Source organism: Castanea sativa, chromosome 3 (genome assembly GCF_040712315.1).
Source record: "Castanea sativa cultivar Marrone di Chiusa Pesio chromosome 3, ASM4071231v1".
NCBI classification, from domain to species: domain Eukaryota; kingdom Viridiplantae; phylum Streptophyta; class Magnoliopsida; order Fagales; family Fagaceae; genus Castanea; species Castanea sativa.
The window spans coordinates 9,670,018-9,697,999 of record NC_134015.1 but is presented as its reverse complement, the minus strand read 5'-3'; the positions used below and the strand labels follow the sequence as shown (position 1 = coordinate 9,697,999).

At 35.0% G+C, this 27,982-nt stretch overlaps 4 protein-coding genes across 4 annotated transcripts; 2 read left to right on the top strand and 2 right to left on the bottom strand.

Annotated features, from left to right (window-relative positions):
* The first annotated feature begins 769 nt into the window (after nt 1-769).
* Nucleotides 770-8,940, top strand: LOC142627231 (mitogen-activated protein kinase kinase kinase ANP1-like). The gene is made up of 17 exons (XM_075801050.1): nt 770-1,196; nt 1,895-1,936; nt 3,453-3,518; nt 3,599-3,709; nt 3,873-3,953; nt 4,033-4,110; nt 4,222-4,304; nt 5,970-6,051; nt 6,129-6,229; nt 6,466-6,505; nt 6,681-6,740; nt 6,828-6,877; nt 6,972-7,176; nt 7,270-7,506; nt 7,594-7,928; nt 8,022-8,089; nt 8,437-8,940. The coding sequence occupies exons 1-17, from the start codon at nt 879-881 to the stop codon at nt 8,538-8,540; spliced, it is 2,061 nt and encodes a 686-aa protein (XP_075657165.1). The 5' UTR covers nt 770-878; the 3' UTR covers nt 8,541-8,940.
* Nucleotides 8,941-10,650: 1,710 nt separating this feature from the next.
* LOC142629708 (microtubule-binding protein TANGLED) lies at nt 10,651-13,008 on the bottom strand. Its single transcript, XM_075803750.1, has 4 exons — nt 12,719-13,008; nt 12,119-12,261; nt 11,928-11,986; nt 10,651-11,630 (listed from the first exon to the last, which is right to left on the bottom strand). Exons 1-4 carry the CDS (start codon nt 12,797-12,799, stop codon nt 10,855-10,857), a joined length of 1,059 nt encoding a protein of 352 aa, XP_075659865.1. The 5' UTR covers nt 12,800-13,008; the 3' UTR covers nt 10,651-10,854.
* A 3,213-nt stretch (nt 13,009-16,221) lies between these two features.
* On the bottom strand, nt 16,222-21,387 carry LOC142629707 (kinesin-like protein KIN-14S). The gene is made up of 13 exons (XM_075803749.1): nt 21,293-21,387; nt 21,106-21,189; nt 20,904-20,936; nt 20,128-20,258; nt 19,817-19,913; nt 19,445-19,708; nt 19,056-19,335; nt 18,391-18,552; nt 18,034-18,249; nt 17,888-17,925; nt 17,534-17,697; nt 17,340-17,453; nt 16,222-17,246 (listed from the first exon to the last, which is right to left on the bottom strand). Exons 1-13 carry the CDS (start codon nt 21,297-21,299, stop codon nt 16,476-16,478), a joined length of 2,361 nt encoding a protein of 786 aa, XP_075659864.1. The 5' UTR covers nt 21,300-21,387; the 3' UTR covers nt 16,222-16,475.
* Nucleotides 21,388-22,740: 1,353 nt separating this feature from the next.
* LOC142627685 (uncharacterized) lies at nt 22,741-27,645 on the top strand. The gene is made up of 9 exons (XM_075801550.1): nt 22,741-23,150; nt 23,854-23,941; nt 24,502-24,615; nt 24,994-25,076; nt 25,294-25,408; nt 26,008-26,099; nt 26,412-26,477; nt 27,086-27,179; nt 27,386-27,645. Exons 1-9 carry the CDS (start codon nt 22,861-22,863, stop codon nt 27,494-27,496), a joined length of 1,053 nt encoding a protein of 350 aa, XP_075657665.1. The 5' UTR covers nt 22,741-22,860; the 3' UTR covers nt 27,497-27,645.
* The last annotated feature ends 337 nt before the right edge of the window (nt 27,646-27,982 follow it).

Genomic DNA, 27,982 nt, shown 5'->3' with positions numbered 1-27,982 from the left:
TTAAGATTTGTTGTAAAAATGTTGTAAAAATGTTGTGGACATATCATTTCTCTAAATATTAAGAGCATTTCACATTTGGTTCACCAAAATTCACTTTTTTGCCTTACCAAAAAATTACTACTTTTTCTTAAAGTTGTAACTCAAATCTTTGATTTTTATTTTTTCCCCTTGGTGTTTCCCTCTTTTCACTTACCGGATGTAGGATAATTGGTGGTGATTGATTGAATATTCTATCATCGCAAAATAATTGAACTATTATTAATACACATATACAAGTATATTTTAGCATACTTTCAGCAAATTTTTTTTACAAAAAGTTAGATAAGTTGTTCCCAAATAGATACACAAAGAAAAAATACTGTTATCTTTTTTTGAATTTTTATGAGTTTTACACACAGAAAAAAAAAAAAAAATCGTTCTTAGTTTCAACTTTTAACCAATTTTTACTAGACCAATTTAGGCTCTAGTTCCCCATTGAACTGGGCAGTCCAAGGGAAATTAAACAACAGTTTTACATAACCGATGAAATTGTTCTTATAGCCAAGGGGAAATTTGCAACTTTTCCATAATCAAAGGAAAAAAAAGAAGAAGCAATTAATCCTATTTTTAATTAAAAAAAAAAAACTTTTGTCCTTCATCTTTACTGTTGATTAGAGGGAGAGACAAAAAAGAAAAAACCCATTATTTTTCTATATTTCATTTTGTTTTTCTTTTTCTTTTTTTCAAAAACAATCACACCCACCTTTTTCCCTCCTCTCTCTCTCTCTCTCTCTCTCTCTCATTTCTCCACTCTTCTTTTCCCACACACTGTAACCCCAAATCCAATACTCTCACTCTCTCTCTCTCAGAAACACATACATACAAACATACATACACAAATGCAGGACATATTTGGATCAGTCCGCCGATCACTGGTGTTCCGTACAGCCCCACCAGAAAGCGAAGATTCACCATCATCACCATCACCATCACCATCACCGTCACACTCACCACTGCCATTACCATTAGTCGACAAGATCAATTCTTGCATTCGCAAATCCAAAGTCTTCTCCAAACTCTCTTCTCCTCCTCCTCCTCCTCCTCCGCCACCGCTACCGATCCGATGGCGAAAAGGCGAGTTGATCGGCTGCGGCGCATTTGGGCGCGTCTACATGGGCATGAATCTTGATTCCGGGGAGCTCCTAGCTGTCAAACAGGTTGCTTTATGAATATACATTGCTTTCTTGTGGGTTTTTTGTCTTTTGATTTTTGGTGGGTGTTGGCTAGTTTTGGTTTTGGAGGTCAGTTGTTTGGGGTTCTTGAATGTTGATTTTATCTTGGTTTTGGTTAATTTTGGATTTGAAGATCAGTTTTGGGGATTTATCTTGATGGTTTTATCTGGGTTTGGGTAGATTTTGAGTTTGGAGGTTAATTTTGGGGTGAATTAGTGAGTTTAGTGGGGGTTTTCTCTTGGTGATTTCATTTGGGTTTTGGTTAATTTTGGATTTGGAGGTCAGTTTTTGGGGTTTTCTCTTCTTGATTTTATTTGGGTATTGATTGATATTGGGTTTGGAGTTTAGTATTGCAGTGAAAAAGGTAATTCTGGGGAGGTTCTCTCTTGTTGATTTCATCTGGGTTTTGGTTAATTTTGGACTTGGAGGATAGTTTAGGGGTTTTTTCAGATTGATTTTCATCTGGGTTTATGTTAAATTTGGATTTTGGATTTTGATTCTGAGTTCTTTCTTTGTTGCCGGTTCTATAATGGGTTTTTGCTAATTTTAGTTTTGGAGTTTTTGTATCTGGATGGTTTTCTCTTTGGTTCTAGTGGCTTTTGGTTAATTTAGTGTTTTGTTATTGTTTCTTTTTTATGGATGTGGAATCTAATTTTAGCTGTTTCATGCTTGTTCATTTACAGGTTCTGATTGCAGAAAATAGTGCTTCAAAGGAGAAAGCTCAGGTTTGATTTCCAATTTCCTGTTTTTAGTGTGCTGCATTTGATATCAAGTGCTTAGTATTTGATTTTGTATTGATATTGTGGTGTTCATGCATTATCTCTTTTACCATTTTGTTACTAACAAAAACTGAGAAAGGAAAAAGCCAAAATTTGCCATTAATGGGTTTCATTATGTTCTGACTGCTGAACAATTTAAGTCATCAACTAAGGCATTTAGATTAAGAAGTAGTAGGTTCACTTGATTGGTAGCCTTTCTCTTTCTTATCCTTAGAATTGCAATATACTAACAACAGGGTTGGCAGCATACGATTGGAGGTTTAATGGGACAATATTAAGCTGAGTTTTTTTCCCTATAATATTCATTCTTCTCGCTTATGAGATGCAACAATGTAGTAGAGATGCAAAATACAAGTTAAGTTTTTGTGTTTGAGTTTTGCTAATGTCTCTTTTTCAAGTAATAATATAGCTCCAATCTTTTTTGTAATGTCGATCTTAGACAGGGTTTTATTATTGTGATTTTTGTTTTGTTTTGTTTTTTTCTTGTATACAAGCAACTATAACAATGAAATTCTGTAAGCTATACATATATTTGTAAAAGAATATAGCCTTGTTATATAAAATTGCATGTTAATTAGAGTATTTTCGTTTATTTGTAAAGCTTCTTTTGAAATATCAGTTCTGAAAAGCAATCTGAACTATCAATATGAGAATAAATATGATGTTTTTGAAACACGAGAAAAAGACAAAATTACAGGGCCTTTTGATGGAATGAATGGTAGATGTTTTTTTTTTTTTTGGGTAATTGATGTAAAGATGATGACGATGATTATTATTATTATTTGATGGAAAGAAAGACTTTTAAGAAGGGGGGAGAGAGAGAGAGAGAGAGAGATGCAAAAAAGAGTCCGTGAGTTTTTTTTTTCATTGTTAGCTAGACAAGAACTGTGTTTATTCTTTTACAAGTCAATGGGTATGAGATTTATACGTACATTATTATACTGAAGGACCAAAATAATGGGGCCTTATTCCACTGGGGGGGGGATGGGGGGTGGGTGTTCTTAGGCATTTGCTAAGTGGCCTGGTGGGAGAGCTGGCCCTGTATAACAGTTATAGATGTTGGTTTGTTTCTACTTCCTGCTGCATTTTGTTTTAATTTATCTTCTGTTTATTGTTGGGAGATAGTTTAAATTAAGACGTTTAGATTCAAAACTTTATGCTCCATTTTGTTTTCTTCCAAAAGGATTGACAGATATCTCTCAGCTAAGCCAAATAGTTTTGTGATGCTTCATTGAGTGAAGATTATTGATTTTCTTTTGCATTACTGGATTTTTTTTTTCATATTTGAAACTGAAGACAACAATTCAGCAATAGAGGATTGATTTCTCTGGTCCTGATTAATGGCTGTGCATGTATCAGGTCTTTTTATTTTGTGAAGTTGTTGGAAATTGTGATGATTGGTCACATTTATTGGTTATTTAATATTTATTTACTGAATACTTAATATTGATGCTATCACTAGGCACATATCAGGGAGCTTGAGGAAGAAGTGAAGCTTCTAAAGAATCTCTCCCATCCTAACATTGTTGTGAGTATGACCTTCTATTATTCATTAAATAGAAGAAGCCTTTCACTCCTCTGATAGTGTACTTTGTTTGGGTTCATTAGAGATATTTGGGTACCGTGAGGGAGGAGGAAACCTTAAATATTCTGTTGGAGTTTGTCCCTGGTGGATCAATATCTTCACTTTTGGGGAAATTTGGATCTTTCCCTGAGGCTGTAAGTTCTTGCATACTCAACTTATATTGTAAGGTGTTTTTTTTAATGAATGATAAACTTTATTAAAAGAAATCTCTGTATACAAGAAATATATAGAAAAAAAAAATTATAAATGAAAGTAGGTGTTTTAAATGCAAACCTTATGGTCTGTTTTGTTAAGCAGGTTATCAGAACATACACAAAGCAGTTGTTATTAGGACTGGAGTACTTACACAGAAATGGAATCATGCATAGGGACATTAAGGTGCTGTTCCTTATCCTGTTAGTGACATATGCGCAAAAAGGGGTCCTTTTTCCATGACTCGTTATTTTTATAATTTCAGGGGGCAAATATTCTTGTAGATAATAAAGGATGCATTAAACTTGCAGATTTTGGTGCATCCAAACAGGTTGTTGAGCTGGTAATTACACTGCCTTTCCCTTCACTTTCCAATCAGATGTACAAGTTTTATTTTTTGGACAATTGTACTTCTTATATATGATATCTAATTGAGAGATGTGCATTAGTGTAGGCTACTGTTTCGGGTGCCAAGTCTATGAAGGGCACACCATATTGGATGGCTCCTGAAGTCATTCTCCAGACTGGGCATAGCTTGTAAGGACAACTAGAACCTTCTTACTGTCTAAATGATTACCAGCATCCTACTATATCTTCAATATGCTTGCAAAAAAGGTTTTTCGGGGAATTGGTTATTAGACTATCTCCCTAATAGCTAAGTTATCATGGCAAGTGCCTTCCACCAAAAATGATTGGTCAAGGGTTTGAGTCCAGGATTCAGCCTCTCCAAACAAAATTAGGGGTAAGGCTGCCTACCATGACCTCTCTTAGACCCTACAAAAGTGGGAGCTTTGTGCATTAGGTACAACTTTTTTATTGCTGAGTTATAGAAGTGCCAGGTGGGTATTGAGCCCACGATTATACCCTCCATCCCATTCATTTGAGCTATAGCACATTGGATTGTCACTAAAATTTGACCATGGATATCTTCTGTGCAGTTATTTATTTGGTTGTTTTAGCATGAGGGTTTTTGGATATAGAATAGTTTGCATAAGAAAGGTTAAAAAAGAAGAAAGGGTTCCATACGAGAAGTAAAAGAAATTTAGATATACTATGAATATACTTGTGTCTTGCTGAAGATCCAGAGTTTAAGGGAGCCAATCAACTTTAGCTAAAATTGCATCTCCTCTCCTTGTAAGAAAAAGGTGGCGGGTGAGGTCATGGGTTCAAGACCCATTGGGTGCATGAGTCATTTACCAAAAAAAAAGGAACTTGATTTAAGGGCATTGATTTTTGATACTTCTAATTTTTTGATAGGTAGATTTACCTAAATACTCTCAAGTCACTGCTGTTTTTGCTTAAGCAGCTGCTTAAAGATTGGAAGATTAGGTACAGATATGAAATGACACTGTATAGCTACATTGAGAAGATCTGATTAACACTAAGTCTTCCCCTTTCACTTTGTATTCAGCCACATATTGATGCCACAACTATATGCTTTCACAAGACAAAAGTCCTTTTTAATTTTTATGGTTAATCCTTATCTAATTTCTTTTATAATACAAAAGAGATCTGGAAAAGATTACAGGAGTTATGAAGAAATGTATAGCAAGGTTATCTGCTCCTGTAGATTTGGGAGTCCAAATGCTTCATAAAACCCCTTTGTTGCCTCAACATCAAGCAAAACTGGAAGTTTTTTTGTATTCATTCTATGCTATACATGAGAGATGAGGCAGACTTCATATTAATTCTAAAAGTTATGTTCTTTGAATAATATGCTGTTATAGTTGTACTACATATTTATTGTTTAATATTAGCAACAACAAAAATATTTTTTAAGAGGTATGTAGAGTTTTTCTGGGTTAACTTGGTCCCCTGGAGATATATGAAAATCAGTTAAAACTAAGCTAAGTTTTAAAGAGAATTTTTGCCATGCATTTTCCTGAATATTGTATTCAGTCAATGTGTTTGTTTTAAGACTATGGAATGATCTTTCCTTTAAAAGCTTGCTGTTCTTTGCATGACAAAGCCAAGTTTTATTCCTGAAACCCAGAGTAACTTTTAGTAAAGAGTGGCGGCAACAATGCATTATGTTAGCTTATATATGCACCCTGTTCTGACTTTTGGTTATGCCAGCTGCTTCTGTAATTCTGTTGCGGACCTTATGGTCCTAGTTAGATGGTGAAATTCATTGGTATTATATGCTATATGATGGATCTGGTAGTGTCTGAATCCCTGATATCCTTTGAACGTATTCTCTAGTTCTGCTGATATATGGAGCGTTGGATGTACTGTAATTGAGATGGCCACTGGAAAGCCCCCATGGAGTCAACAGTACCAGGAGGTATTTATTCTGCTGAATTCTAATATTTGGTTTAAGGTGTTCTCCTCTAGGTTGTAATAACAACAATGTTAGTTCAGGTTGCTGCTCTGTTCTACATAGGGACAACGAAGTCTCATCCACCGATCCCTGAGCATCTCTCTGTTGAAGCAAAAGATTTTTTGCTGAAATGTTTGCAAAAGTATGTAATCTTTATTGTTTTCTACTCTTTTTTTTTTTTTTTCAAATAATTTTTTTGATGTTCTAAATATATATTGCACTGGAAAACTTCTTTTTCCTGGTCAAAATTATTTCTTAAGAGTAGTTTTGTTGATGAGCAATTTAGATTGAGAGAGGGAGAGAATTCTGACTCCTGATTTTAGGTTTTTTTCCCCCAGTTATTTAATAAAAACTTTGTCATGTGTGATCCAATGGCAGGGAACCAAATTTGAGGCCTGCTGCATCCGAGTTGCTCCAGGTGATTATAGTTTTAGCACTTCTCTATAATCAATTGGCACATTGTAGGTGGTAGTCTTAATAGTAACTTTTCTGTAATTCACTGTAAACTCATGTTTCTGGTGACGATCAAAACGTTGGCCATTCAGTGGTTATATTTCACCAAGTTTTGTTCTTACTTTGCCAACTACATGCAGCATCCCTTTGTTACTGGTGGACAAGTGGAATCTCATCCTTCTTATCTTACCTCTGTCACGGTTTGTTCCACTGAACTGAATCATATAACTTGTTATTTCTATGTTCCTTTAAACCTTTTTGTATAACAGTAATTTTACCACCATCAGGAGAATTCTGAAACCCCTTCTTTACCCAGTGCCACAGATCATGAAACTTCGTAAGTTTTGCAATTGAAGTTTTCCCTGAATTTGAATGCATCTTTAATGATGTTTGGATTCCCTTTGACATGATAGCATTAACTTTGTTTCCAGTAAGATGTCAACTGGCCCTGGATCAACAGATCTTTGTAATTTGGATAGTCTGCATTGCTCAACTGCATTTCTTGAGAAGTCTTCAGAAAAAAAGCATATTTGGGAATTGAACAACAGTGATGATGACATGTGTCAGATGGACAAAGATGATTTTACATTGCAGGAAGTAAAGATTGGTTCATCTTTGATGCCTGAGAACTTAAAGGTAACTGCTTTTATTTCCTTTGTTCTTGGATTTTGTATGAGCACTCAAGAACTTCGGAAACTAATTGTTTATGTATTACTTGGTTATAATTAGAGTTTTAACCCCATGTGTGAGCCCACTGATGGCTGGGGGTGCAAATTTGATGCAAGTCCAGAACCAGAGCTAACAGGAATAAATCCAGACACTACAGAAAAGATTTCTCAAGCTGCTGGTTGCTCTGGGGTTTTTGGTGAGGGGGACAAAGATTTTTCATTTCCTTGTGGCCCGTCACTTTCTGAGGATGATGATGAACTTACTGAGTCAAAAATCAGAGCTTTTTTAGATGAGAAGGTACTGATTTCAGTTAAGAGTTCATGTATATGTATATGTTATTGTGCTCTGAATAATTTTGTGTTGAAATGAAAATCAACATGTCAGGCTTTTGAACTGAAGAAACTGCAAACGCCTTTGTATGAAGAGTTTTACAACAGTTTGGCAGCTTGCTCTCCAAGTTTTGCGGAGAGTACACGTGATGAAACTACCCCAAAGTATTTGAAATTACCTCCAAAAAGCAGGTCGCCAAGTCGAGGTCCAACTGGTGCTCCATCTCCAACAGTTGATTCCCTTAATACTGGAAGCCCTGGAAGTAATAGCAGGCATGTGTCAAATATTGGCAATGCAAGTGATCAAAGTTCACAGGATAATCCTTCACCTTCACCAAGTGATTGGAAAGGGCGTGTAGTTGATGCTCAGCAAGAGCCCGGTAGTCCAAGGTTAGTATCAGTTAATGGTTTGATTAGTTTGCCCCAATATGATTTTCTGCTAGTTGGGGATCAATCTGAAATTCTATACTGTGCTACTCACAGTATGAGCTTTTCCGAGAGACAGAGGAAGTGGAAAGAAGAGCTTGACCAAGAGCTTGAAAGAAAGCGAGGTATATATTTCTTGCCTTGCCTCTTGTAATCTCAAATACCAGCTAAATAGTGTTTCTGTAGCACTCAATGTTTAGTGGGACTCGTTTGTTACATGAGGCTTACTTCCATAGAAGCTATCACTAGTTTGGTTTAATGTATTTTTTAGGAACTCTTAGAGATGCCATTGCTAAGTTTTCGTTTTTGGTCAAAACGCCATAAATTTTTTGGGATTTTTTGCTTGACATTGTGTTTAAACAGATGTGCCTTAGTATATCTAAATTTAAGCTGTAGAATAACTTTATGTGAATAGTGCATCAAAACTTGTAGAATTTTTTATACTTTATTGTGTGATTGTCTGTCTTTGCAGAGATGATGCGGCAGGCAGGTGTGGGTGGGAAAACATCATCACCAAAGGATCGAGCTTTAAATCGGCAGAGAGAGCGGACAAGATTTGCATCTCCAGGCAAATAAGTTTTTCAGAGATTTCTTGTTGGCCCTTAAGAGTTGAGTTTTCCCATTAGGAGTTCAACACAACAGCTGCAGTTTTGGCAAGTGGTAAAATAATACTTGGCCTGGCCAGTTTGCAAGCTCTGTGCGAATACAGCAATGATGCATTTTGCTCCCAATTTCCGTTGTTCATATTTTATGAATGCATCCTTGTATGATTTGAGGCCTAGTAGCGTATGTAAGTTGTGCTATATAAGCTGTGTTTAGGGTGATCTCTGGAGATAATTTTTCCTCTGTATTCTTGGGTGCTTCTTGTGGGGATGAGGGAAATGGATACATTTTTTTGAAGTTCGTTTCAAATGCATAGAAATTGTATTAATGTAATATAATAGACATAATAGCCTATGAAAAAAAATTTCATGACATACAAGTGGACATACAAGTTTTTTATTTGAACAACAGTGGTTTTTCAAACTTTTAATCTTTATGACGGTTTAACAAATTAGTAGGAAAAAATAATTACTTTTGGACAAAGTTTAGCTACAAAACTAGTTGCAATCTAAGGTTACAAACTCCTCTAATAAACTAACATGTGTAAAAAATGGCATGTGCATTGCACATGATTACTTAAGTAAACTTAACTCAACTAACCCTTTAACTACACCACTTATTAAAAAAATAAAAACTAAAAACTAAAACCCTTGTATGTATTCTCTCTCTATCTCTTTCTCTCTCTCTAACTTCACTGTAAACCCAAAAAGGCAAAAACTCAATCCCTCTTCTCTATAGCCCATAAACCCAATCCCTCTTCTCCCTCCACCACCGGTCACTCCAATCTATGCATTTTAAATAGAAGAGACTTACTATTGTGTGATCATCATAGAAGAGGGATTTTCTGTAAGAATTATTAAACCAAAGCATTGATTTCCATACCTTTAAAATGAACTGTTGTTTGTACCTCATCAGAATCTTTGATTGGTTGGTTGTAGGTTTTGCACTTTTCTTAAGGTGGTGATTATATTTGATGGGTTGAAGCTTGTGATTGAATTAGTTTGGTCACAACAGCGAGTATGCCATAGAATCCTATTGTTTTAATAATGATTTGGAATTTTATTGGAATTCTTGAAAGCAATTCCACGTGTGAGGGAGGATTTAACAAACAAACTTCATAGGCATTCTTCATCGTTAGGGTTTTAGTGCCATTGTCTCTTTCCTTCTATTTCCACCACCATAAGCACTAATGTTGAAACAATTTCAGGGCTGATCTGAAGCCACGACACAAACAATCTTCCTTCGATAATAATAGTTGTAGAATGGTGACAACAAAATTCCATATGAAAGCCCATAAATCCATTTGTGTTCCTCTAGCGCTTCATTTTGGCTGTCATGGCATCAGCATACTATGTTCTTGTTCCAATTTACATGTGGATTGAAGATCAATTCGTGCCCAAAGGTCAACCAATTTGAGAGGGAATTTCTTGGCTTCTGCACCTGATTGTAATATTCTATCCATATGATTTCATTCCCTCATTTGTAAACAAGTCAGCACCTTTAATAGCCCTTTCCATGGTTCTATTGATGCTCCTGAAAAAAAGTTTGCACTAGAGTCTAGTCTTCTGTAGTTTTATGTTCAGTTATTAGAGAGGGATTGGGTTTCTAGGTTACAAAGAAGATGGATTGGGTTTTTGGGTTTCCGCCTTTCTGGATTTTTAGTATTTTTTTTTTTAATAAGTGGTGTAGTTAACTGGTTAGTTGAATTAAGTTTACTTAAGTACTATCACGTGCAATGCATATGCCATTTTTTACCCATGTCAGTTTATTAGAGCAGTTTGTATAGCCTTAGGCTACAACTAGTTTTGTAACTAAACTTTGTCCATTACTTTTTAAAAGACTATTTTTTATTATTTGTGAAGGTTTGATGTTTTTCAAGCCTCCTCGAAGAATTTATCTGGCTTGAAATTTTCACAAAGAATCTCAGTGATAAAAACAATTAAAAGGTTAAAAACTATGAAGAATAAGAGCATAAGAAATTTTCAGTTTCCACTGCAAGTTGACAATATAAATCTTGCAAACTTGTACATCATCAAATGCTATGAATGACCAAACTCAAACCCACAAAAGAAAAAGAATTAACTATGGACAACAAGAAAGTATCATAAACAACGAGAATTTATGAATTATTGATGATACCTTGCAAACTTGTACATCAACAAATGCTTTTGAATGACCAAACTCATCCCCACAAAGAAAAAGAATCAACTATGGACAACAAGAAAGTATCATAAACAAAACGGTTCAATCTATGGTAAAGAGTCCCCCCTTTTATATTTCTCAGTGTTTAGAATCGCATTGGTGTCACAGCTGGACGCTGCTTCAATCCACTCATTAGCCCATCAATCTTCTGTACACCCTTTCTGCTCCTCAATGGAGACACCAATCTAGTTGCCAGTCTTGATGGAGAGAAAGACCGGCGCAACTTTGATGCAGTTGACATCTTTGGAGACTTCTTCTTGCTCAAACTTGTATGCCTAGTGGGAGAAAGAGAAACCACTGGGGGGCTCTTGATCTTGACTTGAAACTTGGAAGAAGCTGTTGGTGGAGACTTAATTAAGAACTTATGTGGCGTTTGTTTGTTTCTTGCTATAACTGGAGACCTTGTCTTGCAAAACTTCTGTTGCTGTGCAGAAGCTGTAGACAAGAACAAAGGGTTGGGGAATAGAACTGTCTTTTTACCCCATGGTCTATTCTTGGGGGATACTCTATTCGCCAAATATCGGCTATTTTCTTTGTCCAATTCTCTAATCTTTGGGGGTGAAACTTTGAAGTTGATTCGTGAACGAGCCCTTTGAAGTGATGGTGTATCAGACTCTGATCGAATCAATTGCAATTTGTTTTGCTTCTCCCTCTTTCTTCTAGTCCTGAGTTCTGTGTTTTCTGGTTGTGGCCTCTGGTTCCTCCGTTGAGTTACTGGAGTTCTAGGATCATCAAGTGTGATTTTCTTGGTTTTGTTAACAACTGCTGCTACTATTTCTCTTGCAAATTGGCTTGCTTGTAGAATTTCTCCAACCGTTTCACCTACAAGCATTGCTGGTAATGACATTCTACGCCACTCCTCTGTTTGTAAAAACAATAAAGTTGTCACTCAATCTAATCAATTGGTTTATAAAAGACATATAAAAGAGTGGCAATTTTGAATTTCAGACTCATCGTTTATAAAAACACATTAAATAACATATAAATGAAATCATATCACAAGAGTTCTTGTTACAAATGGGACCCAAGAGCATACATTCTCTTTTTCCTTTTCCTCAGTTCAGAATAAACCAAATGGAGAGAGTTAAAAATAAATAAATAAATAAAAAACCCATTTCTCCTATTTGTTCACAGAGAGAGAGAGAGAGAGAGAGAGACCTCCTGTGTGAGCTGGAAACTTCCCCACTGGAGATTTCTTAGAGGTAGCATTCTTGATCCTTCAAATCAATGAGAAAACACACAGAAAACACATTTGAGTATTGCTTAAACAAAATGATGAAAACACAGCCAAAAAAAAAAACTAATATTTTGCACATAATCAAATCGAAAAAAACCAGATCCGAGTGTACCTTGCAGACTCTTGCTTGCATCTGAGACTGGTCCTCAGATAACCCCTGGTACTGCGAGGGCTTAGACTCACCCCTGATATCACCTTTGTCCCACCTGACACTGTGTACTGTAGCTCTTGCAGCCTAGCCATACACCTCTCCACCTTCACAAACCCATCAAAACACAAACCCATAAGTTTGAAAGATGATTGGCTGCTAAGAAAATTAAGGAAATGAAAAATAAACCCAGAAACCCATTAGTTTAAAAGTTGATTGGTTGCAGAAAAAAAAAAAGAAAAGAAAAGAAAAGAAAAAAAACACCCATGACAATGAAAGATCATTCGCTGCTGAGAAAATGAAAAGAAACACAAAAACCCACAAGTTTAAAAGATGATTGGCTGCTGAGATAATGAAGGAAATGAAAAGCAACATAGAAACCCATAACTTCTAAGCTAATATTGGTGTAATGAAGTCGAAATTTCTACTGATCTGAATCCTAGCTAACTGAAGAATTACGACCCAAGATTGGATTTTTCTTGTCTTTGCCTTGATTTTCCTAGGAACCAAAAAGAAATTCTATTTGTTTTTTCTGTTCTATCAGAAAAAAATAATATAGTTTACCTTCTTTACAGTTTCTCTGAGTAGGACCGGATTGATAGGTGCTACCATTTTCTTCAGTTTTTGTGGGGTTCTTGCAACCATTTTCGCAGTAAAGAAGAAAGCCCCAAGTGGGTCTCAAAGATCTCTCTCTCTCTCTCTCTCACACACACACACACACACACAGTCTCTCTTTCTTTCTCTAAATACTCATGAGCCAAAGATTGAAAATTTAGCACTTTGAGTTTCTCTCTCTCTCTCTCTGTCTCTCTCAAACCCTTTTCTTTTTAGTTCCTCTCCAAAGTGACTAAGTCAAACTCAAACGGGTTTGGCTTGAACATGAGCTTTTTGGTAACGGATCTTTTTGGTTTCAACGGTCGATTCTATCCTGCCTATGAAAACGTATGCACCTAACGGCTACTTTCTAATTTCAACTTAAGCAGGTATCTACTCTTTTTGTCTTTTTGTTTCTTTTCTTTTTGTTTTTTAAAATAAAAAAGAAAGATCCGTGTTTATAACATAGAGATATTGTTCAATGGGCCTAGTTGGTGGGCATAGGCTGTAAAATGTAAAGTACACCATGTGAGCCCGACTAACCGAACTATAGTTGGGATTAAAGAAAATGTAGACCCTCTAGGCTGGACCCCATGTCCAACAGTCAACCTTTTAAGATTTTAACATCTTCACATGCAATGTATCCTAGGCCCTAGGAAAATAAACTAGATCAATCTTAGCTTAGTTTGTTAAAGCTTCCTCATTTTATCTAAAGCTTGTTTACAGTTTTTTTTTTTGGGTAATTATATAATAGAATTTCAAGTTATGATGTTCGACTCAATAGTCCATGATAATTACTATTTATCATCAAATTAAAACACTGATTAATTTTTAGAATAAACAAGATTTGACCTTTAAATCTCAAGTAATGCTAGGATCACAATTTTTGCCATAACTTGCTCATATGGCAAGTTGTGAGTGGTAGAGTAAAAGTTGTGAGTCCATGTTAGCCCATAACTCTATCACTCACAACTTGCCATGTAAGCAAGTTGTGGTCCTAATATTACTCTCGCATCTCAAATCTCTTGCTTAATAACAAGAGATTTTACTGGTAGAGCTAATTGGGTAATTATATAATAGAATTTCAAGCTATGATGTTCGATTCAATGGTCCATGATAATTACTCTTTATCATCAAATTAAAACACTGATTAATTTTTAGAATAAACAAGATTTGACCTTTAAATCTTAAATAATGCTAGGATCACAACTTTTGTCATAACTTGCTCATATGACAAGTTGTGAGTGGTGGAGTAAAAGTTGTGAGTCCATGTTAGCCCATAACTCTATCACTTACAACTTGCTATGTGAGCAAGTTATGGTCCTAATATTACTCTCGCATCTCAAATCTCTTGTTACTAAGCAAGAGATTTGAGATGACATACTAAGAGATTTTACTGGTAGAGGTAATTGAAATTGAAACTTATTCTCTACAACTTTTTAAAACTTCACTATTTTCAACACACTTATAATTTTATTTAACTTATCGAAACTCAATAAGCTGATTTACTAAGGAACTAAGACTTGCTTTTGATCTTTTGGTTTCGGCTAAAATTATTGGTTTGGTTTGTATCTGTACATTAGCATCAACTCTGTTCAATCCTATCTGGAATTTTCTTTTCTTCTTTACCTTTTTTTTTTTATTTTTTGTGGAGAAATTCCAGAAAAAAAAAAACATAAAATTTGTCTCTTATGATAATTTTTTTTTTAAAATCTTATGACAAATTAGACCCTGGTTTTTTAGTTTTACTATTTTAAAACACTTACTTTTATAAGTCATGATAATTAAAATACTTTGCTCATGTATGTTAAAAACCATTAATAGAAAACTTATTTTTGATTCTTTTACGATCTCTCGCTCTCTCAAAGTTTCTCTATCTAACGTGGAGAATCCACAAAAAATAATAGACACCAATCAAAATTTTACTCTCATTATTTTATTTTATTATTTTTATATAAGTTGCTTTGTTAGTAGTTTAATATTTAGATTTCTTGGTTTAGATTATCGTTTCTAAAGTTTAAGGTCTAATACGACCAAATAAAAATACTAGGGTTTGCCGAAGTGGAACTTAGCATCTGAACATTATACATACTGTATAATATAAGGTTAAATTACCATTTTGTTCATCCAATTATAGTGTAAATTGAATTTGGTCCCTTAAATATTAATTGTGTTAATTTACTCTCTCAATTTTTAAATTACTAATGGATGTGGCTAGTGGAGCATATGTTAAAAGGGTTATTATAGAAAGTGTAAAAATTTCAAAATTAAGTCAATTTGAAGTTTCAACTATTGATTTAATTAAATTTTATATGGAAAAGAGACTGAAGGAAGACATGATTGATTTTGAAATTTGAGGAACTAAATCAACACAATTAAGAGAGCTTGTTTTTTTACACATGTAGCTTCTTGATGTTGGGACAAAGAATTGTTATTCTTAGATATTCATGCTGTTATATATATATATATATATATTAATGACTCACATTTTTTCAGTATGTTCATATCTTACTCTTAGCTATTCATGCTGTTGAGTATGATAAATCTAGTTAGATAATTTAATGGAAATGAAACAGAGAAATTAGTTTCAGATGATGATTCCCTTCTGAATAAAAAAGTTACATATACTTATTTAATGCTACAAGCATGGTGATGGAGAAGGGAAAGCAGAACCCTTATGCAGAAGCTATGCAACTGGTCGATACATACGTATGTCCATAAACAGAGCGCGGAGAGTAATTGATCAGATTCGCGGACATTCCTATGAGGAAACACTTACGATACTAGAACTCATGCCTTGCCGAGCATGTGATCCAATTCTGAAATTGGTTAATTCTGCAGTGAAAAATGCTAGTAACAACATGGATTTGAAGGAAACAAGTTTGTTTAGTCAGTAAAGCTGAAGTCAATGAGGGTCCTACTAGGAAAAAAATTAGACCTCAAGCTTGAGGAAGAGTTCATCCTATATAAGAAGGCGCACTTATCATATAACTGTCATATTGAAAGATACATCTTTGTGATAATGAAAGACTTGCAACTAAACTTTTAATGCCAGTTTAACTAGGTTCAGTTTGTAGTATTGAAACACATGCAAGGTGGCCATCTTTGTGATATCCATATTGACAAGTCTTTTGTGCTATCCAATTTGTCAACTGATTATGGATATTGTCAAAGCTAATGAAGGCATTATAATAGTTTTCTTCACTTTTGTTGTCGACTTGAAAGTATTGCTTATGTCGAAGACCAAATTTATTTAAATCGAAAAGATTCCTTTGATAAAACTTGCTACATGTAAAGGAAGAAAGAAGTAAACCATCATCTTTGGTAGTGTTTGATGGCTGAGGGGCTTTTTTACCTACTCTGCAATAAAATAAAATAAACACTTCTTGAAGCAATGCCATGCACTTGTAAAGGCATTAGATAAATCTCAGCAGAGGACATCAAACATAAACAGGCACTCGTATATATTAAAGAGTACTACTGTACTTTCCTAATATCTGGATAGAAGATTTTATTCTCTTTCCAAATGTTACCCAATTGGGAATTATACACAAAGAAACAAAGCAAATGCATCCCAATCTCGTAGAATTGACTGATTCTAGTAAGCAAGAAGCATACAATTGCAATAATATCCCAAAAGAACAAAAAAAAAAAAAAATTGGGGAACAATGGTTACAAGGCGTTTGACAATATAGACTGTTAAAACATGGCTCATTGAATCTCAGTGTTAGAGAGAGGGCAACAATGATGGCCTCCTGTTATTTTTCATGCCTCTCAACTTGAGTGGACTCCACACTAATGGTTTCCGTTGTAGTGCAACAACTGTTGGATGCTTTGACTTCCATGAACCAGCCTGTGTTGGAGGACTCCCCATGAACTTACTACTGCTCCTCATGGCAGCAGTTGGCGTTGTCTCTCCTGCTGTCCTCAACTCTGGCATTGGAGAGAACAACCGTGAGTACCGTGCCTTCCGTGGGTCTCTCACAAATGACTGCCGGCCCATTGCAGTGCCATTTTTGAATCGAGAGGCAGAGCTGTGGAGTGGCGTTGTCATATAAGTGTTGGATTCAGGACGGATGGTGGCAATGGAGACCCTTCTCCTAGGCTGAATTGCCTGTGTTGTTGTTGTTGAAGGAAGTGGTCTGACAGCAACAGAAAACCGTCTTGGTTTCATAAGGTTTTTTGAGTTTGTTGCTGCCATCGTTGTTTTGGGAATATTTTCTTTGCCACCTGCCGAAGCTGCGATGAGAGGATTGGCGGTTCCAGCTTTTCGAGGCTGAACAGGAGATGGTGGGGGAAGGAAATTGGAAATTCTCCGCAATGGCAACCTCACTTTTGAAGGAGCCAAAGGCGGCTTCTTCTCTGTTATGGTCTTCAGTGCTGCTTGTTTTAGAGATGAAAATCCTGAGGGTTGCACAGTAGCAGCAGCAAAAGCTCTACTTTCATGTTTTAGTCTGGTTTTCCTTTCCTCTGCTAGTTGGTTCTCAAGGTCTCGAACCTGTTGAAAATCAGTTACTTGTTTAACCAGTAGGATTAACAAGAAACCAGATATTGACTGGTGTTTTAGGTAAAATCAGAAACTTTATAATACCTTCTCCTGAAGATTTCGGCAGATATGTTCCCTGGCAGAAAGCTTTAACTGCAAAGACTGCAAATTATCCTGTAATTTCTTTGTTTCCTTCTCGTCATGCTTGAGCTTTTCTGCCTGTTGATTTGAAATCTGAGTTGCAGCATTTCAAAACTACAAAGAATTAAGTTTGACAAAACTTGCCTTATTGAACATACCATTTGCTTGTACTTGAAAAGCTCGCTAAGATCTGCCTGTTTGCGAGCAGGGCCACTCTCAATTCCACGGACTCGACTGGCAAAATTTAGTGAACAAAGTGTTTCACCTAGATCTGCTGAATTTGGGCTGATCTGGACAAACATCAGGGTTTTGCAATCTCCTCCTGCAATTCCAGTTTTAGTTAGCATGTGCATTAAGAGACAGAATACACAGCTCCGAAAGAGTTGGACATTTAATATAGTTCTTAGATCTTCTGCAGCAATCCTGGTGATTCCAGGACCGCAGCATTAACAGAAAAACCAATCCTAGAGGATATACTCATAGTAAATTAATATGATATGCAAAATACTAACCTAGAGAGCTCTGCAGCATATGTGTGAGCTTGGAGTTCCTGGTTTTAAACAAAAGAATGAGATATTGTGATTAAATAAAAAGACTGATAATATGTGTGTGTGTGTGTGTGTGTGTTTGCGCGCATGAGAGAGAAAGAGAGAGATACCTGTAAGGAATGTGGGCTGTTTTAGATGCAAGGGCATAAATGACATCACCAAGCGCTGAGAGAGATTTATTAATGAACTGAGATTCCTTCAATCTTTCACCTTCAACTTCAATCCTACCCACACGCTCACTACCAGCCAAGTCCACCAGCCATAGGTGACTCCTTATCTTCTGTCCATTTATTAAATTTTCCCCCTTAACAGTCACTCGCAACAAGCTACAGGAGAAGAAACTTTTGGTTGTTACCACAATACACAAGGAATATATTTCTTATCTCATTTTTATTATTATTTGAATTTGTTGACAGATGCAAAACAAGTAACAGAAAATGAGGATTAGCTAAGTGTACAAAAGTTACCAGTGAGAACGGCTGCTGAGCTCATTCGCATTGGTGGATCCCACAGATCTAGCTCGACTTCCAGACTTCATCAGTTCCCAAACATCCTCAGTACTATAAACATGAGCTTCAACAAGTCCCGGGACTTCTTGTGTTCCCTCTGCTGCTTGTTTTATCTCCAACCTGCATCCACATAAAATTAAATATTATTTTACAGCCTCTTCTGAATTCATCCTATGCTTAAATTCAGATTGCAAATATCCAATAATGTTAGCACTGAACTATTGAAATATCTTGATAGCTCCTCCAAATAAACAGAAGCCCCCCTTTGGGGGGAAGGGTGGGGATGATAATAGCAGAAGATCTCAAGCAAAGGAAGTTTAGTTGTGTTAGCTCAATCAATATAAACAGATGGCTGTGAATCAAGCATTAGTGATAATTATCACATCCGGCTTCTGGCCCAATTGCCTGCCAGCATATCAATCACCTCCAGGTTCATTGTTGTGGTCATAATTGTACACTTTTCTTAATAATATCTTTTTCATTTAGTAATGCAATATGTTATTTGGTAGTACCACTTAAAAAAAACAAATCAATTTAATGGTAAGTGAAGGTCTGATTCAAATAAATATTTGTAGTGTTGCGGGGCCTAGTCAATAAAGAATATAAAGCTGAAAAGAACTCACTTCTTTGCAGGTTGGCTGGAGTTATCAATCAATAGGTCCCGAATCTTCTCATTGTAAACCTCCAACATGCTAACAAACAATTCATATCTCATAATGCCACCTCTCTCATCAGAAATTCGAAACAACTCCTCCAGAGTTCTATAGTTGACTCCCCTATTTTCAGGTGTTCCCTCCATTGTAAATGTCTTCCCTGTTCCAGTTTGTCCGTAGGCAAATATGCAGACATTATACCCATCCAGCACGGAAGTCACAATGGGCTTAGTTTGAGTGAAAACAGCCTCTGCGAGATAAAAATCCAGAATTAAAATCTTTCAACCATTAAAATCTATCGACTGATCTTTCCAGGTGATTATTTGTAGCAAAGGAATCAGTCACAAGTTATAAGGTACCTTGGTTGTCTTCAGGCCTAAACACATGGTCAAACTTAAATTGCTTTTTGGAAGAGTCAGAGCAAATGACCTGCAGCTCATTATCTTGAGATGAGTCTAAATCAACTATAGAAGTAGACCCACTGGTAATTTCATTTTGGTTTAAAGGTCTACATCTGCAGAAGACCCTGATATTGCCTTTCAGCTCAATCACTTCATTGTAAAGCCTCTTACGTTCAGATGACTCTTGAAGGTACTTCTTCTTTAGAAGTTCATGTTCAGTATCTAATGTACCACAAAAAACAACACAATAAATTACAATTAAATTGAAAAAGGACCGGGGTGGGTCAGGGGGGGGGGATAAGATTTCACAAATCAGCGTTGGACACTCACTGAGAAGCTGAAGAGTGTTCACAACTTCAGGGCCAGGGAAGGAATCTGTAGTTTGCTTCACTTGATCAGATAGGACAGTGTGCTCTTTCTTCAGATTCTGACACACGAAGAACGGAAGCTAATGTTATAAGGGAACCAAAAAAAAAACCCTCAAACTTTACCAGGCCCTAATGTGCAGTTGACTTGACTGAGTTTGTCATAGTAGGAAAACAACATAGAAAAATAATAATGAATCAAAATCTCTATCAACTTTCTATTCTGAGTCTACCCATCAACTAAGTGACGAATGAGGCTATATACCCAAAATTTACCTGAACTTTGGTGCTCAAATCAATTATTTTTTGCAATATCGGAAGGGTGTGGCCCTGGTCTGGAGTAGTTTCTTGGATTCCACTTGACAAACTATTCTCATCTATCATATCAGTATTTTCCTCGATTTGTTCTGAAGCAATATTTCAAAGACCTCAGAATCAGTAAGACACGTTACAAAAGTAAAATGACTTTATCTAACACAAACAATTGGTGATATCTTCACTTTCAGGACACAAAACTGCAGTGAAAAAACTGATATAGGGACTTTTCTTTCCAAATTTTCTCAGCTAACAAAAGGAAGGTTTAGATAATCCAATAAAAGCACTATATAGATTTAACACTTCAATTATACATTTTCGTGAATTTCATCTATTTTTTTAATGCTGATTCATATTGTTGAATTAAAGAGACAAAAGATTATAAAAGCAAAGAAAAAACCCTAAAACCTAGTCACAAGTTGGGGTTTCTAGGGTTTGCTCTGAAATAGAATTGGACCTCAAAATATAACACTTTAGTTTACTAAATCTTCAAAGAAAACAAATTGGAAAACAGAATTGAAACAAAAAAGAAAAAGAAAAAGAAAACCTAATCAACAAAGAAAATCCAAAACACCTCAATTCTACACTTTCTTATAAATCTTTTTTTTTTTTTTCACAATCTTCAATTAAAAAGGAATGCAAAATTAAATGAATAAATAAGAACCCTAATCTTTGTCACAACAGAATTGAACCACAAAATTTACACTTTATTACAACGAAATCAAAGAAACACGAACCTGAGTGAATAGTTGAATCCTCTAGGGTTTGAACTGAAACCAAAAAAAAAAAAAACATAAAATCTCAAAGCGATGTTTTCTTGAAATGGAGAAAAGAAAAGAAAAAAAAAAAAACAAAAACAAAAGCAGAAATTTAAATTTTCTTGGAAGTTAAGAACAAGGAAACGAAAACGAAAGCGAAAAATTTAGTGAAAATGTGAACCTGAAGCAGAGGGAGACGAAGGCTTCAAATCGCGATTTGGATCGAAGCGTTCACAGTTTTCTGAGAGAATTTCTACCGTCCGATCTGGAAAAATCAAAGAAAAACAGAAACGATTTCTTGTAAATCGAACCGTTGGATCAAGAAAACGAAAGCGAGAGAGAGAGAGAGAGAGAGAGAGAGCGAGTACCTTCCATGGCTTTGAACTCAGAGCAAAAATTATGAATTTCAAAGAGAGAGAGAGAGAGAGAACGCGAAGATCTGAGAGAGAGAGAGAGAGAGTGTGTGTGTTTTGTGTGTGAGTTTTGAGAGGTAAAGAGAAAAGGAGGGTTTTGATTGAATTGAAGTTTGAATCGTGAAGAATGTGAGCCGTCCGATTGAAATCTTGAAATAGCTGTTGTTTCTAACGGCTATATTATATATATCAATTTTCTTTCTGGAGCGTTGCTTGCCTTTTTTCCATTTATATATATGTACTATGTATTTTTTGAAATATTTGGGTAAGCGGGGCGACCCAATGGTTTACTGGACACCCGATTCGATCCACCACTTAAATGGTCCTATGATCCTATCCATATCACATTAATGTTTTTGTTCCTCTGCTATCCTTTTTTAATTAAGGAAAAAAAATAATGATTTTTTTCCCTCTTTTTTTACTCAATGAGTCAACAATAATATTCTTATCTTTTTACTAATTTTTCTTTTATTTATTATTATTATTATTATTATTATTATTAATTTTCTTTTATAGCAATTGACAACTTGAATTTTTGGAGTGAGAAAATTTTTAAATTTTCTTCGTCCAAATATCTGAGTTTTTGTTACATTTAGGATTAATATTAATATTTTTCTATCAATTAAACAACAATAGTCAATGAATTTTTGGTCTAATGAAATTACCACTTTTGTGCTGAACAAATTTTCGGGATTTAATACCCAATATCTTCCTTTGGCAAAAATAAAATTACAATTTTTTTTTATCTAAGATAAAATTTTACTATAGCCTAAGATATATGTATGTGTATGTGAAACATTTTCTTAAAAACTTGAATCCCGACTCTTACCCCCATTCACTGGAACTTACATATATTTTGCTTTTTATCCATAAATTTTAAAAAGAATTCGTTTTTTCCAATTATAAACTATTTAAAGATATTTTTTTCACAATTTAGGAATGAAGATAATGATGAGAAAAGAACTTTTTACTATATTTTATTAATAAAAAATAAAATTTTGAAATTGAAAATTAATAAGCAAAATATTTTCAATAGTTTAAGTATAATTTTTTTTATAAATGTTAGAAACAAAAAAACAAAATTCACGCAAAGTTTAAGGAAAAAAATTAATAAAAAAATAATATGTATTCTACTACAAAACAATTACCATTTAATGATTAAAAAATAAAATCCATAGATTATCCATAACACCCTTCTGCATCACATCATTAATCTAAAGAAATAGAACTTGGTTATCAAAATATATTTTCACCTGTATATGAACTAAACAATAAATAACTAAAGCGATTGTCACGTGAAAGTCACGTGCCTATTGTTGACGTGGCAGATAGTTGTTGGACCTCTTGCTATGAAGGTGTGGCAGCTTCTAACCACACCAAATGCATACTAAAACTACAAAGCTTTTGTCCATGACAATTAACAGTCAAAATCAAACAACAACCAACAAAATTTTGATAAAAAACCAGTTTTAGTTTATGTTGTGTTCTATGGCTTTGGCCTTGGAGTAGCTCTAGCAAACTTCATGGCTTCTTCATATTATTCAAGTTGCTGTTTCTTCAACTGTTGCTCCTTTGCTTCACTGCCCAACTCATCCTCAACCACACACTTTTCCTTATCTTTTTCTCACTCTATCCTTAATGGGCACTATGGAGTTTCACTTACCAAAGCTGGGTCTAGCTCAAGGATATGTGCCAAGTTTGACAAGTTCCAAGATGAGCCTCCCCTAGACAGTCTTGAAGTTGAAGCAGTCACACCCTCTACTTTGCCAGCACAGCCACAAACAGTTCAAGAAGAAGTAGAAGAAGATGACAGGTTTTGTTTCTTGTAGACACTTACAGTTACTTAGCTTATCTGGGTATTGCCTCTTTTTGGGTTTCAAGTTTCCTTCTCTCAGAGTTGAGTGACCATGCATGGTTAGATAAACAGCCAAATGTGGGGACTTTGGAGAAAGTAAACCATTTGGTTGTGTTTATTAGACATTTGAAATTAATTGCGCTGATCTCACCATAATCATTTTGTGTCTTTAATATGTAGTCAGAGGTTGTCAATTTCAGATTTTGGTACACCAGTCTATTTTCATCTTTATTGTAATAATTTGGAGATTATGGTGATAATTTACTTAACATGTCCAATGATCAAATGGGATATAAAGGAAAGTGGGAAATAATTTCATCTCTTTGGGTGGTAATTAGGATTAGCATTTGGAAAGGCTGAGCACCTTATCTAAGCTCAAGTGGTTCATGATCAAACTGGTAAGCTTGTCTATTAGCCTAATATTAGCCCAGGAGGTTGTCCACCTTTATACTAGGTAATAATTTTAAAGTTTTGGGTTTAGTGTAACATCGATAATGCAAAAGCCCTTAGCCTTTATGTTAAAATTTTTTATTTATTAATGTTTGGTTGAGTGGAGACTAGAGTAGATAAATCGTAATTTTTGGATTACTTAACTTCTTGTTTCTTGCCTTGAAGGTGATAAGTGAAAGGAAAATCACTAATGATTTATTTTATGTTTCAGTTGCTTGCCTCCTGACTTGGAAGGAGCAGTCCGGCAATCAAGTCAAGCAAGTGGCCTATTTCTGTCTTCTGGAGGAATGAGAGCCATAGTAGGTGGCAACAAAATTTTAGTTTTACTGATTTGAAATGGAAGCAGTTCTTTTGTTTTGGTTTTTTCCATGGCCATCAGTTAGAAGCTTAAATGAGTCAAATGAAGAGAAAAGTAAAGAAATATTTCAAATTTTTAAAAAGCAGTCCTGCCCAAGTGAGATGCTATTTTTCTTTTCTATTGAAGACTCAACATCAAAAGCAATTGTGGAGTTTTAAATAGAGATATTAATGCAATAATAGTCTCTAAAGGTGCAAAAAATTTAAAAGTTTTACCTTATCATTTTCTGAGTTCTAATACTGGCTTATCCAAAATATCAACCAATTAAGCCTTGTTTCCAAATAATAGTTGCAAAAAATTTATCTTAAACCTGTCTGAGGGAAAGATTAATATTTGACCTTTGAAATGTAAAATAGTATTAAAATTTTGAGCATTTCTCTTGAAAGAGAAAGAAGTTTAATCACAGCAGAGATGGAAAAACTTGTGCTCAGTTGGTTAGTCCACTTCAGTTGCTTGTCTGCACTTTTCTTTTGTTTTTATAGCTTGGCTATTTTTTTACAGGTTGAGCTCCTAATTCCTCAGTTGCAGTTTCTAGATGATGAAGGTGCACAAGCTGAGCTCTGGGATCTGTCAAGGATTTTCTTGGATACACTAATTGAAGAGACAGGATGTCAGGTTATTTCAAAGTTTTGCTTGAAGTTAAGAAACTTAGTGTTTGGGATTGACTTACTGGAACCATAGAGTATGAGAGAATGAATTAATATGTGAAGGAGGATCTACCTAACTTTTATTCTGGAGTTGGAAATTCCAGTAGGTAACAAAAAGAAAAGCAAAAACCGGTCTAGTTTCACTCGTCCTAGGGACATATGACTGGTGATGCTTCTATATTTAGAGTAGCACTCCTTGTGTAAGCAAAGCTATCTTAAGGAATTGATTACAATTCGCAATGTTATATTGGTTAATAATGTATTCTCCATTGCTTTTATGTAATTTTAGTTCTACTATTTAATAATTGTGATCTCAGTTGCTTGGTTCTATAAATTTAATTTGTAGAGAATTAAAGCCATATTTCCAGATGCTGGTGCTGCTGCACTTCTAAAATACCGGTGGAAAGATGCCACTTTTGGATTTGCCAGGTAATGTTGACCTCCCTATTGAAATTCCTTTGAGCATGATTGGTAGCCTGGCTAGCTATCTTTTTCCAAACAAATCTGGCACTTTGTTGTTCATATTTCTCCTTCTATTAATTTTTGTGCTGAAAATTGTACTTATGAAATTCCACTGAATTACTTGATTATTGATTAATTGAACTTCATGACTCAGCCATGCAATATTTTGTCTCATTTTATCCAGCTTAAGTGATAGGAAGCCTGTAGAAAGTGAAGATGAAATTGTGGTTATGGTTGTTCCTGACTACCAGATGTTGGAATATGTAGAGAGAATTGCATCTGACCTCTCAGATGACCCGGTACTGATTTGATCTCCTCAGTCCTTTATTAGAAGTGGTGGTCACCATACACCTCATTTCTGTTATTAGCATGATCCTCATGTATAAACAATTCTAGATTGGTAATATCTGGATTAAATTTTGCTGACACATATGTATACAACAAACAATTTTTCATGTCATGGCTTCTAACAGTGATAAACTGAACGGTCCTATCCATATGTGTCTTTGATGATTTCTGATTATGAACATCAGATAAAATGAATTGTTTGTGCTCAAACTGTAGCAACTGCGATTTTCTATGTAGTTTGTTTGACTCTTTTAGATTATTGTGGTGACAACTTTGTCCAACCTTTGTATTTGTTTTGTATTATGGCTTAGGGTGTATTCTAATCTAATATTACTTCATTTATCTTTTTATTCTTGTAATCTAGGAATATTTGATTTCATTGCATCAGCTAAGTTGCTCATATTTCAATTATATGGTGATGGAATTTGCTTAAAAGTAGTACTTCCAGAAAGATTGTCTAATACCATCATTAGGAAACTGTAATGGTTTTCATTATGTCTCCCTCAAGCTAGAAAGAATTTTGTTCTCACAGTATATTATATATTGGCAGCCCAGGCCTCTCATCATGTGGAACCCACGTCTCATCAGCGAAGATGTTGGAGTTGGTTTTAATGTTCGGAAATTAAGGCGGTATTTTTTACGGTATGTTTTTCTTTCTCTCTACATTTCAAAATAGCTTGTTCCTTAATTTTTGAAGTCAATTAATTGTTAGCAAGCCTAATAAATGGACTAAGCCTTTCCATCTGTTCGATTTAATAGACAAAAATGTTTTACTTTCTCTCTACATTTTAAACTATCTCACAGTTTTCCTTTCAGTTAAGCCCATTTAAGGGACAAGTTGAATTTTTTAAAGGATCAGTAGCACTACATAAACTCTGTGTTAAACTTTTGTATCAATTGTCTACATGTTTATAATCATATCAAATTACCCACTCTTATCATTTTTTTGTGCAGCACTTTTACAACAGTATACTCAATGAGACCTCTGCCATCTGGAGCTTTGTTTAGGTGTTATCCAGGGTAAGGGCCATTTTGCATCTTACTGACTTTCTAACATCTCATGGGCACCTTTAGTGATTAGTTACTGCCAGACTACACTGTGCTTAGCTAACTGCAACTCTAGTTACTTGCACATGAACTTTTTCAAGTCCAGACACCAATCAGATGGGAGCTGAATACAAACTGATCTTCTAACTCTTAGATTAAGGATTGATCAAATCAAGCAAGGGAATTTATTTGTTGGTGATATTTCAAAAAGGATAAAATTGATATGACTTGAATTACAGATTACAGGCTTCACAGTTTAGATTGTGCTTTTTATTTGGTTCTCTATAAATAACCAGATGCTATGATCCATGCATTGCTATGTGATTCTTTCATGTGATCACAAAATGATAGATGAAGGCCAAAAACTAATTCAAAGTCAAATGGTTGACCAAATTCAAGCATTAAGTCTTTGAAGTTTGAACAGAGCCCAAGTTCTTGATTTTGTCAGTCCCACCCTCAAATGGGGCTAAGTCAAAAATCTGGCCGGCCTTCTCAAGAGTTTTATTTTTGGTCCTATTTCCCATGTTGCTGGGAATGTCTAATTACTCCACTTCTGAATCTTTTTTCTTATCATTTACAAGATTATGGAAGGTCTTCTACGATGACAAGGATAGGCCAAATAGATACCTTCTTGCTAAAGAACTCATAAGTCGTCCTGATGCTGAGGATCTTGAGGTAGGTTGCTACTAAATTTTTAGAATGTCTCATTAGAACAGGTTTAACATGTGTTAAACCAAAAAAATTCTACCTATACATTAATTATCACATTGTGTATGGCAATGGACTAATATTATTATTACTATTATTTGAATTGTTAAATCCTGTGTAAGTGGATTGTTAAAACAGTTTTAAGTTAAAATATTTTTTGCTTATGAATGCAGATAATATATGGAGATGTAGAGGAGAAGTCAGGGCAAGGTCCATCTTTATTCGATAATGCAGTGGGCATCTTCTCTTCATTAAATCGCTTCATGAAAGCCATTTCAAAATAGTCCTCTGTTTTTTTCTTTTCTTATGTATAGAGAAAGGCCCTTTGCATTTGTTCAGAATCAATATATTTCAATCCAACAATATTACTCAATAAATTCTGTAGCTTGAATTCTATATTATAATGCATAATTTGGATTTCAATATTTCACAATCAAGGGTGCAGTACAATTTTTAGTAGTGATTCTTATATATTGTTGTAATACAATCAAAAGATGAAAAAAAAAAAATCTCTATTTGACAGGACTTCTTCCCATATTTAAATTACATAATCTCAATCAAGTGTCTATTCTTCAATGTCTTTTTTTTGGGGGGGCCAATTGTGTCTGTTCTTCAATGATGTAGCAGGAAATGATGCAAGATGCACCAAATTAAAGCACAATCAGTTTTCCTCTCTCTCTCTCTCTCTCTCTCTCTCTCTCTCTCTCTCTCCCACCCATCCCTTCATTTTTCCCTCTAACCCTATAATCCTTTATTGACAGTAATGATGC

Bases quoted from the DNA above. Each gene is read 5' to 3' on its own strand.
- LOC142627231 (XM_075801050.1), top strand. From the start codon at position 879: ATGCAGGACATATTTGGATCAGTCCGCCGATCACTGGTGTTCCGTACA. The intron at 6,878-6,971 runs GTAAGTTTTGCA...CTTTGTTTCCAG, and splicing joins GCCACAGATCATGAAACTTC to TAAGATGTCAACTGGCCCTG. The intron at 8,090-8,436 runs GTATATATTTCT...CTGTCTTTGCAG, and splicing joins AGAGCTTGAAAGAAAGCGAG to AGATGATGCGGCAGGCAGGT.
- LOC142629708 (XM_075803750.1), bottom strand. From the start codon at position 12,799: ATGGTTGCAAGAACCCCACAAAAACTGAAGAAAATGGTAGCACCTATC. The intron at 11,987-12,118 runs GTACACTCGGAT...ATTGATTTGAAG, and splicing joins TGCAAGCAAGAGTCTGCAAG to GATCAAGAATGCTACCTCTA. The intron at 11,631-11,927 runs GTCTCTCTCTCT...TTTTACAAACAG, and splicing joins GTTTCCAGCTCACACAGGAG to AGGAGTGGCGTAGAATGTCA.
- LOC142629707 (XM_075803749.1), bottom strand. The intron at 19,336-19,444 runs GTACCTTATAAC...TTTATCTCGCAG, and splicing joins TAGGCCTGAAGACAACCAAG to AGGCTGTTTTCACTCAAACT. The intron at 18,553-19,055 runs GTGAGTTCTTTT...ATGTGGATGCAG, and splicing joins TCCAGCCAACCTGCAAAGAA to GTTGGAGATAAAACAAGCAG.
- LOC142627685 (XM_075801550.1), top strand. From the start codon at position 22,861: ATGGCTTCTTCATATTATTCAAGTTGCTGTTTCTTCAACTGTTGCTCC. The intron at 23,942-24,501 runs GTAGGTGGCAAC...ATTTTTTTACAG, and splicing joins CTGGAGGAATGAGAGCCATA to GTTGAGCTCCTAATTCCTCA. The intron at 25,409-26,007 runs GTACTGATTTGA...ATATATTGGCAG, and splicing joins CTGACCTCTCAGATGACCCG to CCCAGGCCTCTCATCATGTG.